The sequence below is a fragment of the Dendropsophus ebraccatus genome, chromosome 1 (assembly GCF_027789765.1).
Source record: "Dendropsophus ebraccatus isolate aDenEbr1 chromosome 1, aDenEbr1.pat, whole genome shotgun sequence".
Taxonomy (NCBI): domain Eukaryota; kingdom Metazoa; phylum Chordata; class Amphibia; order Anura; family Hylidae; genus Dendropsophus; species Dendropsophus ebraccatus.
The window spans coordinates 5,624,054-5,641,269 of NC_091454.1; the positions used below are offsets into that span (position 1 = coordinate 5,624,054).

At 43.5% G+C, this 17,216-nt stretch overlaps 1 protein-coding gene and 1 long non-coding RNA gene across 7 annotated transcripts in view; one reads left to right on the plus strand and one right to left on the minus strand.

Annotated features, from left to right (window-relative positions):
- The first annotated feature begins 368 nt into the window (after positions 1-368).
- LOC138787783 (uncharacterized) overlaps positions 369-17,216 on the plus strand; it is a 54,925-nt gene continuing 38,077 nt past the window's right edge. The window contains exon 1 of the long non-coding RNA XR_011362517.1: positions 369-543. This is a non-coding gene — a long non-coding RNA (uncharacterized lncRNA). The remainder of the gene's footprint in view (positions 544-17,216) is intronic.
- The window catches only part of CACNA1C (calcium voltage-gated channel subunit alpha1 C), a 204,108-nt gene continuing 193,824 nt past the window's right edge, over positions 6,933-17,216 (minus strand). For 5 of the 6 annotated variants that reach the window (XM_069964971.1, XM_069964969.1, XM_069964972.1 and 2 more), the window contains 7 exons: positions 16,140-16,274; positions 13,380-13,717; positions 12,953-13,075; positions 12,648-12,757; positions 12,446-12,552; positions 11,040-11,342; positions 6,933-10,899 (listed from right to left, as the gene is read on the minus strand). In XM_069964971.1, coding sequence (XP_069821072.1) covers positions 10,606-10,899; positions 11,040-11,342; positions 12,446-12,552; positions 12,648-12,757; positions 12,953-13,075; positions 13,380-13,717; positions 16,140-16,274 — 1,410 coding nt within the window. In that variant the 3' untranslated portion in view covers positions 6,933-10,605. The remainder of the gene's footprint in view (positions 10,900-11,039; positions 11,343-12,445; positions 12,553-12,647; positions 12,758-12,952; positions 13,076-13,379; positions 13,718-16,139; positions 16,275-17,216) is intronic. The other variant, XM_069964973.1, reaches the window with a different exon arrangement.

Here is a 17,216-nt window from a genome sequence, read left to right on the forward strand (position 1 = left end):
GAGTAGGTGTGAAGAGGGGGCGGGCTATTCCGGGAACTGCGGGGAATCCCAGCTACCAGGTATGCAAATAAGGGGGCGGGGCCAGACTTTGCCCTGACGGTATATTTATTATTATTATAGTTGTCCCGGATGTGGCAGATATCGCTTTGCAATTGGTACGACTTTTATACTCTGATCGGAAGAACGACAAGTCCTGGCCATTGACCACTATAGAGAGTGTGAAGACTTCGCGTTCAATAGAATTGGTCCAGTGGGGCCAACGTACTGGCCGCGGAGCCCTGGCTAGCGAGCTAGAGGAGCGGTTGGTGACGTCACCGCTGGTATATAAGCGCACACTGTAGTGCCGAATGCTCAGTGCCGCGGTGAGTAGCGGCCGGTCTTGGTGGGAGGCGTCTCTGCGCTGCTCGGGCCTCCTGTCAGGGAGTTCTATGACAGGAAATAGGACAAAACACGTAAGAAATGAGAAAAAGTGGACATTAACAAAAAGCTGACAGTGAGCGACACTTATCAGAGAGGAGAGTGACAGCTATAATGATATTAGAGGTTAGTACAGTCATGTTATGAGGACAGTTCTGTGGAACAATACATATGTGATATTGCTGGTAAATTAGTCAATAAAATGTATTCACACCAAAATGGTACAATAAAAACTGCAGCCCGCCCCACAGAGAACAACAATCAGAGAGAGAAATAAAAGGTATAAAGTAACTTTTAGTGGGGACATACTAAAAAGCATGAAGAAAAAGAATGAACATTATTTCCTATGGGGAAACAACTAAAATATGGTTTTAATTGCTTTAATTCGTTAGATAGACCCGGAATGAACAGGTATTTTCTATAGTGCTCAGTGGTCCGAGTGTATATACCATGAATACCGGTGTGTGATACCCTACCTGTGCGGAATCTGCAACAGGTGTTCTGTCGGGATTCCATAGTGTGCACATTCCCTAATGCAGTAAAAGGATATACTAAAAATAATGCAAAAATAAAAAAAAAAGTCACCATGTACTTGTCTAAAAGAAATCCTGGGAAAGGGTCAGGTGGGAGCAGAGAGCACCCTGCAGATATGCGTCGCATGGCTCTGTCCTTACAGCGCGGTGCATATCTGTACAGTTCCCCCATTCCCAGCAGCATATCAGAGATGCTGCTGTGCAGAGGACAGACTCCAGTACAGGCCTTCCACGTCCGTGTTCCGTGCGGAATACGGAACGTGTGAATGCGGCCTTAGTGTTCAGATGGTTAGCGATCAGGTGAGCGAACCGGGAAAAGTCTGCAGTTTGTGCTTTCTCTCCAGATACCTTGTCATGTGACTGAGACACCTGCATTTAAAGTGGCCCTGTACCCATAATCTGTCCCCCTCCCCCAAACTGCTTGTACTTTCGGATAGCTGCTTTTAATCCAAGATCTGTCCTGGGGTTCGTTCGGCAGGTGATGCAGTTATTGTCCTAAAAAACAACTTTTAAACTTGCAGCCCTGTGTCAAACTGGCATGGCCTAGAGTGTCTGTGCATTAGGCTGGCACCGCCCCTCCGTCCCTTCTCCCCTCCCTCTTCATCATTAGGAATGCCCCAGGCAGGTATTCTATTCGTCAGCTGTGTGAGCACGGCACATGGGCTGGATCGTTAAGTCACCCGTGCAGTGTTCACTGCAGAGGAATAGGAAAAATCCTGCCAGTGGCATTCCTAATGATGAGGAGGGTGGGGAGGAGGGACGAAGGGGCGGTGCAAGGTTAGGGCACAGATACACAGACACAGGGCTGTAAGTTTAAAAGTTGTTTTTTAGGACAATAACTGCATCACCTGCCAAATGGACCCCAGGACAGATCTTGGATTAAAAGCAGCTATCCAAAGGTACAAGGGGTTTGGAGGGGGGGGGGGCAGATTGTGGGTACAAAGTCGCTTTAAGTATATGGGGAAGTTTTGTTCACATATTTTTTACTGATTAGTTGGGGTCTTAACATGTCACTTTACTTCCCCGATGACAGTCATCTCTATTCTACTGTTTATAGCACAGGTGTCAAACTCGCGGCCCCTTCAGCTGTTGCAAAACTACAATTCCCATAATGTCTAGACAGCCGAAGCTAAAGCTGCGAGAAGCAGTGTGGTCATCAAAAAAAGCCCTTGAGAGTCCTGGAACTGGGCTGGAATGGAACTGAAACTCAGATCTGATATTTCAGAGCACGCAGGTTCACATGCTGTGGGGCGCTCGCATGGAAATCCGGGACAGGTGTCCTGGATTTCTGAGATGGTCCTGAAACACTGGACACAGGCCTTCCAAGGACGATACTGTCTTCCTCCTGACCCAGTGACTCTTTAGCCTTACTGTAGGGAGAGGGAGTCACCGGGACAGGAGGATGACAGAACTTAAAGGGGTTCCCATCCAGAGTTCAATCAGTAGCCGGACAGATGTGCATTGCTCATGCATTTTCTGCATACACTCAGTGGAGTTTTATAGGTATCCTAAGGGTATGGGCAGAGTTTTTAATGGCTGGGATGGCGCTGGCTGGCGCATGCTTGGCCAACTGTTTACAAACACTGGGTATCATAGCTGCTGAAGCTGGAATTGGCCAAGGTAGATATATATATATATATTAGCATTTTTATTTATGTATATGCATCTGGAGTCTGTAACTTTATGGGGATAATTGTTAGCACCAGGTATGGTAAGTGCAGACAGTGAGCCCTGGCTGTCCCCACACTCTGTCCCTGCCTACTTGCCTCGGTCAGCCCTAGGCGGCTGCAGACAATCACAAAGGCTGTCCCTGCACTGGTGTAAGTGGAACACAGACAGACAAACACAGTAATTCTGGGTCAACAGTCCAGGTCAGCAGAGGCGGGCGGCAAAGGTACAAAATCATCAGGCAAAGGAAGGGTCAAAAGTCAAGCAGAAAGGATCAGGAGACCTACAAGTCACAGCAAAAATACGCTTAGGGGGCTATTTCACAAAACAATAATCGGCCGAATCGCCACGATTCGGCTGATTATTCGTCTGTGGAATAGAGACAATGATCAGCCGATGACACGATTTATTTAGGTTCAAACCTAAAATCATTGGGCACGGACCACGCATTACTTCGTGGAATGGTGGTGAGCGGACGGTGACCGACGATTTCAGCAGCACCATACTTACCTAAACATGTTGCAGGGCTTCTTCTGCGCTCCTTCTTCCTCCCGGTCCCGCGCGCAGCAGCAGCTTCGGTGCGGCCTGTCTGAGCTGACAGACCACTCAGCCAATCACTGGCCAGGACCGCCGCGGCCAGTGATTGGCTGAGTGGTCTGTCAGCTCAGACAGGCCGCACTGAAGCTGCTGCTGCGCGCGGGACTGGGAGGAAGAATTAGCGCAGGTGAAGCCCTGCAGTATGTTTAGGTAACGTATGGTGTTTTACAAGGGCTGCGAGGACATAGGTAACGATGTCCCTGCAGCCCTCGCTAAGCGACTATTGAGCTGTGGAATAGGCCCAGTAAACGAGCGCCCATCTAGCAGATTGGCGATCATTTACAGCTATTATCGGGCCCCCATCGGCCCGTGTAATAGTACCCTTAGCCTAGCAGGAACACAAATAGCCAGCGTCTGTCTGCTGGGCTTAAAGTGACTGTACCACCAGGCCCAGGCTGAAGCACTGGAGGCTGCCGACCCCCCCTTAGTGGGAGGAAACCCCCGCCCCTCTATGATAGGGTTCCATTGATTCCAATGGAGTCACGTCATGGAGGGGCTGGAGTTTCTTCCCACTAAAGGTGGGTCAGCCCGCCTCTAGTGCTTCAGCCTGGGTCTGGTATTAAAGTCACTTTAAGGCCCTATTCCACCAACAGATCTGACAACAGATTATCTGCCAAAAATTTGAAGCCAAACCCAGGAACAGACTATAAAAAGAGAATAGGTCATAAAGGAAAGACTGAATTTCTCCTCTTTTCAAATCCACTCCTGGGTTTGGCTTCAAATCTTTGGCAGATAATCTGTCGTCAGATCTGTTGGTGGAATAGGGCCTTAAAGGGCCTTACACACATTTATGCAAGATCAGGGACTCAGTCCAGCAGCTGATTAAACATGCCCCTGATCCTCCCCACAGCTCACCTGCACAGCAGCAGGTTAACCCTTAAGCTGCCAAGGCATAACAAGCAAGATGGGTGGGGCTGAACAAACCAAAAATAAACCTGTGTTTAACCCTTAGACGACCCAGGGCGTATAGTTACGCCATGGAAGTCTGTCCCCAGACGACCTAGGGCGTAACTGTACGCCCTGGGTGTTTCTCACGCTATGAAGCGTGCTCCGGAGCGGAGCGCGCTTCATAGCAGGTGGGGGCCGGCTGCAAACAGCAGCCGGGACCTCACCGGTAATGACACGCTGCAGCGATCGCGCTGCCGCGTGTCATTAACTCCTTAAACGCCGCGATCGCGGCGCGACCGCGGCGTTTAAGTGTAAGTGACAGGGGGAGTCCCCTGTCACTTACCGATCGGGACCCCCGCAGTGTGACTGCGGGGGTCCCGATCGGTAAAACGGGCCGCCGGAGGTTTCTCACCTGCCTCCGTGCGGTCCGATCGGCGCTCTGGTCACTGAGCCTGCACAGGCAGGCTCAATGAGCAGATCGCCGATAACACTGATCAATGCTATGCCTATGGCATAGCATTCATCAGTGTAAAAATCAAAGTATTGTATGTACAAGTCCCCCAAAGGGACTTCAAATGTGTAAAAAAAAAAAAAGTTAAAAACACTAACACACTACCCCAAAACCCCTCCCCCAATAAAAGTTGAAATCACCCCCCTTTCCCATCATATAAATAAAACATATAAAAATAAATAAATAGATAAACATATAATATACCGTAGCGTGCGTAATTGTCCGATCTATTAAAATATAACAAGCGTCATTGCGAACGGTAAACGGCGTACACGAAAAGAGGGAAAAAAGTGCGCGGATTACCGTTTTTATGTTACATTATATATATAAAAAAATTAATAAAAAGTGATCAAAACGTCCGATCTTCACAAATATGGTATTAATAAAAACTAGAGATCATGGCGGAAAAAATGACACCCCATACAGCCCCGTAGGTGAAAAAATAAAACCGTTATAAGCGTCACAATAGTCCCATTTTATTTATAATTAATTGCCAAAAAAAAGGATTTCATTTAAAAAAAATATATAACATTAGAGAATCTGTGTAACCTGCATATGGTTGTGTTCGTACTGACCTATAGAGTAATGGTATCATGTCGCTTTTACCATATAGTGCATTATGTAGACACAGGAACCCCCCAAACGTTACCATATTGCATTCTTTTTTGCGATTTCACCAATTTATATCTTCATAAATAATATATTTGGAATTCCATCATACACGTTATGGTAAAATGAAAGACACCATTACACAGTACAACTATTCCTGTAACAAATAAGCCCTTACATGGCCTGTAGATAAAAAACTGAAAGTGCTAGAGCTCTTAGAAGGGGAGGAGGGAAAAACGGAAACACTACGATCAAAATTTGCGCGGTCCACTGGGTCATTTTGGGCCTGGTCCTCAAAGGGTTAAACAGAGTTCTGGAACTGCACAGAAACACCAACTCAGCGCCTTCTCGGCCACACAGCCCAAACCGAGGAGCAGCATCGCACACTCCTGACAATAATAGGTATTTGTAATGGATTTCTTGTCATGTCTATTGTTTATATGTCTCCATGACAACTTGGGGGTGTATGTCTAAGATGGGATCCGATGATATTTAGTTAAAGGTTGGGACATGTGTTAATAACATTTGGTACACATGTGTTTTAACCAATTATGGAAATTATGCACTTGTATATGTGATTGTACTTGTCACTGATTTTATGCTTGAAAAAAACATTTTTGCCGAAACATCACACTTGTTTTGTGGAATTAAATAAGCGTCAATAAGGCTGAATGTGACCAGATCTCTGATTCCGCTGTGGCCTTATTGTGTGGAGTGTTTGTAGAATCTAGATTGGATATCCAGGCAGTCACTTACCGTGTGGATGGTGATCCAGTCTGGCTTTACTGTTCCTGATCTTCATGTATCCAGGCTAGAGGCGTCCAACTGTATCTCATCTTGTATCCTGACTAGAGGCGGACAACTGTATCTCATCTTGTATCCTGACTAGAGGCGGACAACTGTATCTTATATCCAGGCTAGAGGCGCCCAACTGTATCTCATCTTGTATCCAGGCTAGAGGCGCCCAACTGTATCTCATCTTGTATCCAGGCTAAATGTATCTTATATCCAGGCTAGAAGTGCCCAACTGTATTTCTTCTTGTATCCAGGCTAGAGGTGGACAACTGTATCTTATATACAGGCTAGAAGAGCCCAACTGTATCTCATCTTGTATCCTGGCTAGAGGCGGACAACTGTTATCTTATATCCAGGCTAGAAGTGCCCAACTGTATCTCATCTTGTATCAAGGCTAGAGGCGCCCCACTGTATCTCATCTTGTATCCAGGCTAGAGGCGCCCAACTGTATCTCATCTTGTATCCAAGCTAGAAGTGCCCAACTGTATCTCATCTTGTATCCAAGCTAGAAGTGCCCAACTGTATCTCTTCTTGTATCAAGGCTAGAGGCGCCCCACTGTATCTCATCTTGTATCCAGGCTAGAGGCGCCCAACTGTATCTCATCTTGTATCCAAGCTAGAAGTGCCCAACTGTATCTCATCTTGTATTCAGCCTAGAGGCACCAAACTGTATTTAATCTTTTATCCAGGCTAGAAGAACCCAACTGTATCTCATCTTCTATCCAAGCTAGAGGCACCAAACTGTATCTCATCTTGTATCCAGGCTAGAGGCATCCAACTGTATCCCATCTCAGATCCAGGCTAGATGCGCCCAACTGTATCCCATCTCATATCTCATATGTAAATTTTCTTGTACACTGTGATTTTCCTGTTTGTCACGGTTTTGTACATGAATTGATTACAGAACTTTTTTTTTTTAATAAACTTTATTTTGTAGCCATTTTACAACATCATTCCTTAGGTAAAAATGCAATATTACATAAATATACATTTATCCCAAAGATCAACCTTTAAATATCTTTTATTTCAGAGCCCATTCTGCCGGAGACTGGATGCCACGTGCAAGGAGGGGGGAGGAAGGTTTACATTAAACACCCAAGAGCTGAATGTTCCCAAAGGGCCCTGGATAAATAGGGGGCCCGTCAGGAAGGCTGGAATAATGGAAGCAAAGAGGGGGCTTTCCTGGGGCTAAGGTCTCTCCAAACACAGGGGCCTTCCATTGTACACCATCGGCTATCTGACTCCATGAGGATGTCTGTTTAGCCCTCTAGTTAATAACCATCACCATTTATAGGGACAGGTCTGCACAACCTGTGAATTAGACAACATTTGCATAAAATCATGTGAAAAACATTTCTCTTTTTTTTGCTGAATTTCACTGGCAGCTTCTGTTATTTTGGCAGTGTCTGCTATACGTTACTGTACAGAGGTATTCTGGCGCCAAAACCAGCCATGTCTACCACTACACATACAGAAAAAAATGAAAATAGTAATCTGCGTTACTGCTGCTATCCCATGAATAACTCTGTGTATAATGCTTCAGTAATACATCTTTGTATTGACTCTTTCCTAAGTATAAATCTATTTTTTTTTCCTATAAAGATATAGATGCAAGGATGTAATGGCCGTGTATATTGCATGTAATAGGGTCTGAACTTGTAATAAACTTTTATTGTGGTCAGATCATGCATGCAGTTCTAGTGTTCTGTGTAGAGGGTCTAACAGAGTTTTGTTATGGACACGTTGGGGGCTGTAGTGTTCTATGTATAGCATATGATATAGTTGTATTATGGTCATTTTAGGAGTATAACACATTTGTATTATGGTCATGTTTGGAGGTGGAGTGTTCTATGCATATTAGCGATATGGTGATGTTAGGAGGTGTATAATTCTCTAACTGTGTACAGTACAGCGAAAACAGTCATCAGCATAGAGTGGTAGTTTTTCAGGATCGTATCCATTTAGTTCCCATCTTTATTAAAACTATTAAAAACCTTTTGGAGGTCTCCCCTGAGATTACGTCTCGGGAAACATTAGGAGAGGTTGTATCGCCAAATCCAGTTGATTCACAATGAATAAACCCAATATGAAATGGTAAAAAAGCAATGTATTAAATAGGTTACATATTTACACAGCAATGTACTGCACAGCAACACATCGCACAAACTCACCCACTGAAACGCAAAGAAATATACAGTATAAACTCCTAAAACCAGATGCAGGTGTGGGTGTGGTTCATGATGGAACTGGTCAGAACAATGTGTGTAATGGCAGCCACACTGGACACTGTTACAGGTTACATTCGGCACTGCTGCAATTGGTATCAAGTTAAAAAAATGCTAAGTTCACTTGAAATATTAAAAAGCTGACCCCAGATTCAAGTATTTCTGCAACAAACCCTTCATGCACAAAGCAGCACAAAACAGAAAGAAAACAGCCACAAACCACTTGGTAAAGAAGTGCAGATATCGTCTCTCAGCGCACGGGGCTTCAGTGTATGGACGTCTATGTGGCACTGGTCTGTAGAAGCCTTAAAATCCATCATTGTACATTTCGTGGCTATGATTTAGAGGGGAAGAACTGCTTTTCCGTACACTTTTATGCTGAGAAAGAAATAAATTGTAAAGTCACAGCCAAAGATTGCCAGATCCCATTACTATTACCCACAGTGCTCATCTTTAGTCTGCTGGCAACCCATAAGCAGAGTGCAATGCCAACTACAGGGGACGAAAAGCATTATATAGTGCCTATAATAGTTAAAGAGCATTCTGAGTAATGCGGAGACATGCAGGATCCTCCAAAGAGAGGAACTCTTTTGGCTTTAACAAGCTATCAGAAATCCAGACAACCCCTATAATATATTATGTACTGTATCTGTAGTCGCAGACCAGGGATGGGAAACCTCCAGCCCTCCAGCTGTTGCAAAGCTACAATTCCCATCATGCCTGGACAGCCAAAGCTTTAGCTGTCCAGGCATGATGGGAATAATAGTTTAGCAATAGCTAAATGGCTAAAGGTTCCCCATCCCTGCAATACTGCAAAATATACAGTTTCCTTGTTGCAAATGGTATAGGGAATAATTCAGGTATCATACACTGTACTAAAGAGCACAGCAACTATAAAATGTTAATAATATACCTTTATATCATTCTTTGGGCAATCAAAGACACTATTAGTTATTCCACATAATGATCTATCGGTTATAGCCGTGTAACATATTATATATGCATGGCCCCCGTAATTGTATTTGCTGTATTTTGTAGAATTAGATTCAGATCCTATATTTTTACCCAGTGCCGCATTGTGCCAATCGACCTCTACCACAGTGCTGCATGATGAAGGCGACAGTGACGTGATGATGTCATAAATTAACATGCAAAATCTGTCACGTGTTTAATCAGCAATACAACATCCCTGAATGTCCAGGAAAAAAATATCTATTATCAATATATCAATATATATATATATATGTGCGTGTGTGTATAAAATAATATTTCTTTTTTTTTTAACAGTATTCCACATTTTTAGCAGCTATTAATGACAATGCCAGCTTCTCGCTAATAAAATAATCGGTGAAAAAATATATCTGCGTCAATTTGCCAGAGATCAGCGGCAACGGCATAATCCCCACAAGGGTCAGTGGGGATTATTGATGATTACTAAACTTACACCAATGGACCAAAAGTTTTACTAAAATGATAGAAGATTTTCTTTGGAGTGGTCTACATGAATCATTTTGGACTGTAAGAATTGAATACGAATGATTACCGTTGGCACCTTCACCACTAAAGACATCATACACATAGACTGCACTGGAAAATTAAAGGATGGTTACTTGCTGCAGAGGCCGTACACCTCCTCATTTACTAAATATACATTGCTTTTTCCAAGGATCTGTAACTAGGATTATGAGAGGATGGCGACCCTTAATACATTCATACTCTTAACATTTTGGGGAAAACTTTTTCATATGTAAAGTTTAAATAATATCGGTCCATCTGCATCATCCAGCAGGGACAGCCAATCATAAGACAGTAATTAACGGCACTGAAACGTGACAGCTGCACCAAATACATTGTATTTAAAGGGAAGGATTAGCTGGATGACACAATTTTTCTTAGCAGCAGAGACAATGTTGGATGATGCAGCAGGAGCTTTTGCATCTGCAGATTCATTTTGAGAAATTTTAACATTAAAGGGAAAAAAGAGCAAGCAAATAGTTGTGTTCAGCTGAGCAATAAGGGTTTCTTCCAAGATCCATCCTTAAGTTTAAATTCTTGATTTGAAGGATCCAGGATGCCAGGTGACCCCCCAAAAGGATTCCAGCGGGTCCTCCAATCCCATAACGTAGAAAGAAAGTCAGCTCTGGATGTCTTACCCCCCTCCCGCCCCAACTAAAATGGATGAAGAACGCTGTTCTGGTCACTCCAGGTCACGAGAACAGTGAGGCACTTCTGAAACAAACTCATTAGGAACACTGAAAAAAAGAGAAAGAAACTGAAGAAGGAGCACAAAACTCCTCCAGGAACATCCACCCTCTGAAGAATTGGCATTTACTACGGCTCTTGTCTATGTGAGGCTTGCTGGCTACAGGCCGCTTACATATACTCGGCAGTCCTCCTGTTCGGCTTCGCTGTTCGCACAACCTGCTGAGTGTCCTTGCTCTTCTGACCCAACCCCCACACAGTCCAACCCCTGGTCCCTGCGTTTGGTGAAAGGTGAGAGCTTCCCGTTTGGGCTGGGATTGCTATTCAAGAAGCTGTCAGCTGCGGATTCCATCTCCTCTATCGTCATGTCACAGGCATCTGCCAGCTCATGTGTTGCCACCTGCAAGAAGCAGGGGTCCTGAGCAAATTGCGCCAAACCTTCTGAGATCAGCACCTTAGTAGTATAGAAAAATTTTAAAAAAGATCAATGTAATTTCCCATGGCATTCCTTAAAGACAAGTAGATCTTAATATGATTTAGTTCGTTAGGTTTTCATCATTTTTATGTGCATGAAGAAAACTCTTTGACCCTTACCGCTTCCACCAAACTGCTTGCACTGCCATGGTGCTGCCGTGTCTGGTCCCGCGTGTGGCAAGGAACTGTGAGGGAGGCCGGTCGATCTCGACTGAGGTTGCAGTCGCTGCAGTGCACAGATGGGAAGCTGCTGTTTAAACTGTCTTTGGGCCCTGGATCTCCTTGTAGCCTCAGTGCTGGCACAGTCTGGTGCATCCACCCTCGAGAGCAGGGTGTGGCGGGCGGTGTGGAGCAGAGGCGTGAAAATGCTGTTGGCGAGTGACTCCTCCGTAGTAGAGGGCTAAGCCCAGCTACTGCTAACGCCTGGAAATGAAGATGTCTTTCATTACTTACTTCATCTTAAAATAGACAACAAACCATGGCTGGATCCTCTCCTGCCCCTTAAATGGTGGTACACAGAAATTTTAGTTCAAATTTAGAAAGTTCATTAGGACTTTTAATACATTTGGGGCATTTTACTCTGATTGCTTTTGCCTTTAAGGAAATCTGTCAGGCTGCAATTCACTCTGGCAGAAACTAAGCGCCTGGTACATGGCATTCTGAGATGTCATCCCATGTTAAAACTTAACTTTTAATACCAAACAAGTTAGCAGCCATATTTGCATGATGGACCCTGGTCTGTCCATTAAAAGTTAAGTTTTAACACAGGACAGCATCTCGGAATGCTGGATTATCCATTTTTTTGTTCTAAACTTCTGATATATAAAAGGTAACTTGTGTCTCCTTGTCCTAACTATCGAACAGGGTCAGCAGTTTGGAAAGTGAATTTCAGCTGATAGATTCCATTTAAGACTAGCGATGAGTAAACTTGCCGAATGTTTAGGTTCATCAAAACACGAATGCTCTGCATTTGACTCCTGGTGGCTGGTGAAACGTTCAGAAAGTTTGCTCATCACTTCTTAAGACTTTGCCATAATGCTAGCATATAATAAATTTGCACAGAAATTGAGCTCCAACCCATGAAGATCCTGACATGGATATAAGGCTGGGTTTACATTGTGTTAAGCCATCAGATGTTTGTTTCTCGGGGAATTGTATACATATGACAGTGATACTTAGTGGCATCCATTTTACATTAAATGTTTTTAAAAATGCTGTGTAGTATACTTGTTTTACAAGATCCAACTCATGGAATAGTACAGAGGTCTGTGCAAACTCAGACGCAACAGAGAAACAAAGATCACACTTTGGTCTCTGTTGGGTAAATGGGGGTCTAAAGATTTGTTTAACACATGCGCTTATGTTAGGTGGACTTTGCTGGGCAATGCAGTGTGAACCCAACCTAGCCATACCCAAAAAAAGACTTTAATTGGATGGCTATGGGAAGAATTGTAGAAATGGAGAGACAAGAAGAACAGAATACACACAGCTTAAAGGAATAACAGCATTATTATGGGAGAACTCGCCTGATGATGTACCAGATGCAGCTGCGGTAAGACCGCTTTGGGTGATGTGTCAGCTCCCTGGTTCCGGTACCTTCGTAGACATTCCAAATGGAATGAAGCCCTCCTACCTGCAAAAATCCACAAAGAGACGGAGAGACGAAGATATGAGCTATGAAAAAAACTGTTCATGTTGTCTCCAACCTTCAAGATTTTGGGGTGTTACCTAAAGAGGCTGAGCGCAGGAAGCTTCTTTTAGGGGATGGACACAACCCTCTCTCCACCTCTCCTTCTGATGGAGTCAACTGCCGACTCTCCTCGTCTCGATCTGAAAATCTGTAAAGTATATGGAAGATATAATCCTGTTCCTTCATAGACCACAATGTATGTGTTTATGGGGGCTCTTATCATGTCTGATGTTCTTGGAAAAGCATCTTAGTAAAATATTATTACAGTTTAGCATGTAGTATCATCCACTGGGTGCCTATTAGCCGTGTCTTATTTCACATATAGAATTTAGTTTTATCTCACATGTCAGAACAGAGGAGGCTGGGCTCACTGCTATATTCCACTTCCTCACTGGCATCATACGTCTCATCCTGTGATGCTTCCTCCCGACATATGATTGGCAGACGGCTGTCTCTGGACACTGAGCTGAAGGAGGAAGAGGTTTTTAGTGACAGAGGTCTCTACTGTGCATAATGTACAATTTCCCTGATATAAGCAAGAGCTCTGTAAGTGTGGAACCTACCGTCCCCAGGCCTCACAATGACATGTTCTGGGGCAGCCGTAAAGGAAAACAGAAAAAGACAGTCACATTGGAGACACCCTGACGGTATATGAAAAAACTCCAGGTGCACAACCTGGTGATGGTGGTTTTGAGCATGCCTTTTTTTAAACTCTAGAACCTGAACGGACTTTCCAATAACCAAGGTGCCTTCTGAATTCCAAGTCTTACCTCTTAGAACCAAGTTTCCATGATCCATGAGTACGAAACGGGCAGCTCTGTCCTTCTACGGTGCTGATGGTGCTCTGGTATGGGAGCAGGTTGGGAAGACGTACCAAAACTTTATTGTTGGCATTGTTGATATTGGCATTGGAACCAGAAGACGAGTAACTGCTCGGAGTAAATGTAGAGTCCACCAGCTTCTCATGAGATGGGGAATCCAGGTCCCCTGGCCCACCAGATGTCTTGTTTATGTGAAGTGGTCGTTGTGTGGTGAATGTCTGCGGGAACGCGCTCCGTACTTCACTTTGGTAGTAGCTGACGTGATTCCCAAACAAGCCTCCTGCTCTCTACGGGAGGAGGACACATAAAGGAAGACCCAGGGATTAGCACAGATTTAGAGGAACAGCAGCCAGCTGATAACTTAAAATACATATTGCCTTTAATAAAACTCAGACATTGCATTAGCTACAAGCCCTCATATACTAATACCTTCTATTTCCAGTCTCTACCTATTGCTCTGTAAGTTATGGGAGACAATGTACCTGCTGTATAAAGCTGCATCACTTACCACATATATATTTTTATAAAAGGCAACTTGTATTTTATACTCAATGGTTTTCTCACTAAACAAGGTTCATTGTTAATTGAGGAGTTGGGACAAAAAGACATTGATCCAGTAATGCACAGACCACAGGAGATACACAACAAGGAGGAGATGCCCCATGAAGCGACAACAATGTAGGACTACAGCCCGACAAGACAAGGAAAAACTGTAGGATCAGAATACATCTTCAGGGACACAAATGATCACATAACACAGCATTGATGGGTCTGTAGTACAGTCAGTAATTGACCATTTAGCTATTTTAAAGCTATGAATTCTAAACATTGTTTTGTGGTTAGTAAAATAGGTGGCACCCTCTTATGGAACACCCAATTCACCCATAGATTTACAATACTGGGAGGTGCTATGTGAAATCATAAGAATTAGATTGTCGATAAAACAGGAATGGAGGCAATTGTTACAACCTACAGGGAGGTGACACATGAGCAGTATGTATAGATTAACATGATATAACCATAATACAAGACCCTGTTCACATCACTGTAATGGTCTACACCAAGCACAAAATCAGAAAATGGTATTCAGCTTAATTCCAAGGAACCAGAGGTCTGAAATGAAAAAAATCAGCAATGTTTTCCCTATTTCTGGCCTTTATCAAGCCTTCTTATTGGATGTGCCACTTGACAATGGTGGGGAGTCATTCAAAGGTGCATTATACTACTACGCTATTCTGTCCTCCAAAGAAAATGTGTACAAGGCTATTTTTAAAATTGTAAAACAAAAAACATATCAATGTAATAAAGAACATGGAAGCACTGCCGTTCTTTTTATACTTTATACACTGAATGTAAACTCGAAACGTGATGTGAGCAGGGCTTAAGATACAATGTTACCAGAGCAGGTGTAATAGATGAAGGAGGAGTGATATAATGTTACCAAAGCAGGTGCAATAGAGGACTGCTACAATATTACCAAAGCAGGTGTAATAGATAGAGGAGTGATACAATGTTACCAGAGCAGGTGTAATAGGAGTGACACATTGTTACCTGAGCAGGTGTAATAGAGGAGTGACACAATGTTACCTGAGCAGGTGTAATAGAGGAGTGACACAATGTTACCAGAGCAGGTGTAATAGAGGAGTGACACAATGTTACCTGAGCAGGTGTAATAGAGGAGTGACACAATGTTACCTGAGCAGGTGTAATAGATGGAGGAGTGATACAATGTTACCTGAGCAGGTGTAATAGATGGAGGAGGAGTGATACAATGTTACTAGAGCAGGTGTAACAGAAGGAGGAGTGATACAATGTTACCTGAGCAGGTGTAACAGAAGGAGGAGTGATACAATGTTACCTGAGCAGGTGTAATAGAGAAGTGATACAATGTTACCTGAGCAGGTGTAACAGAAGGAGGAGTGATACAATGTTACCTGAGCAGGTGTAACAGAAGGAGGAGTGATACAATGTTACCTGAGCAGGTGTAATAGATGGAGGAGGAGGAGTGATACAATGTTACTAGAGCAGGTGTAACAGAAGGAGGAGTGATACAATGTTACCTGAGCAGGTGTAATAGGTACAGGAGTGATACAATGTTGCACATACAAAAATTCTATGTAACACAACCATTAAACAGCAGGATAAGATGGAGTGTTACCAGAGGAGGTGGAGTGAATGGAGGAGAAATGCAATACAACCAGGTAGAATGATACTGAATAACCAAAACATTAACACAACAACTATGATTCAGCAGGATACAATGCAGTGTTACCAGAGCAGGTTTAACAGGTGGAGAAATGATACAATGTTACAAGGATCAGTGATACAGAATGAGCAATACAATATGACACAACAGGATAAAATACAGAGAGTGTGAAGGAGTGAGAAGATTATCCAGGCAGATGTACAGTGTTACAATAAAATCACAAACTACAAAGTAAACAATCAGAAAACATTGCTATAGAATGATATATACAGTGTTTCATGAGGAAGAATACATACAGAGTGATAATGTTACAGACATGCGAGATTACAGCAGGATAGAGATAGTGGACGAGACATACAGTCAGCAGATGTTATGGCTTTGTATGCTGGTGAGGAATTAGGAGAAGTGCACTTGTTGTAGCAGAGTGGCTTCTGCAAGTGTTACCCATAGACCTCATGCATAAGTACGCCCCGGCGCAGTCAGCAGCAGCATTTCCTACACACCCTGAAGATGTCGTCCTCGGACGCTGCAGACACGGCCTCCTTCATGGCTTTGTCCAGCTCTTCCTCTGCAGTCAGGTCTCCAGAAATAGCTCTACGAATCTCAGGCCCGATATCATGCAGCGTGCGCAGCCCAGCCTGAGGGGAACCACAAACATCTGGGCTACTAGCCAGGGCCGAGACGTGTCAGCTACTCACCATCATAACACAAGGACAGCCCTGGCCTATGGGGCCCTAATCCTGGGCCCATTGAAGTGCCAGTTTACACTGTCCTCATAAAAGCAAGGAAGTGTTGGATATATACGGAGTGGTATATACAGTTATGTACAGGGTGATCTATATAGCTATGTACAGAATGATATATATATATATATATATATAGGGTGGAATATACACTCATGTACAGGATGATATATACAGGAAAGGATATACAGAATGATATATACAATGTGGTAGATATGGCAATGTATAGGGTAGTATACACTTATAAATTTAGGATAGTATGTACAGTTATGTACAGGATGATTTATAAGGGAAGGTATATACACTTATGTACAGAAAGGTGTGACAAGGTAGTATATACACTTTTGTATTTCGGGAAGTATATCCAATAACTTTTTGCTATAGACAGTACATTTATTATATTGTAGCATGGACGCATAGTCATGTTAGTATACCAGTATATAAAGGGTGAAACTATAATAGTATTGGGATAATGTAAAAACTAAAGATGTACTGTATACTATACTGTCCTGTATAGAGATGAGCAAACTGGCCGAGGTTCAGGTTCGGAAGAACCTGAACTCTCGGCTTCTGATTCCCGCTGTCTGTTCGCTCTGTGGAGAGGGTGGATACAGCCTGAGGACCGCCTGGAAAACTGGGATACAGCCATAGCCATAGGCTGTATCCCAGTTTTCTAGGCGGTCCTCAGGCTGTATCCACCCTCTCCACGGAGCGGGCAGACAGCGGAAATCAGAAGCCGAGAGTTCAGGTTCATACGAACCCGAACCTCGGCCAGTTCGCTCATCTCTAGTCCTGTATAGTCTGGCTATCTATATAATTCATTAAGCAACGTTTTAA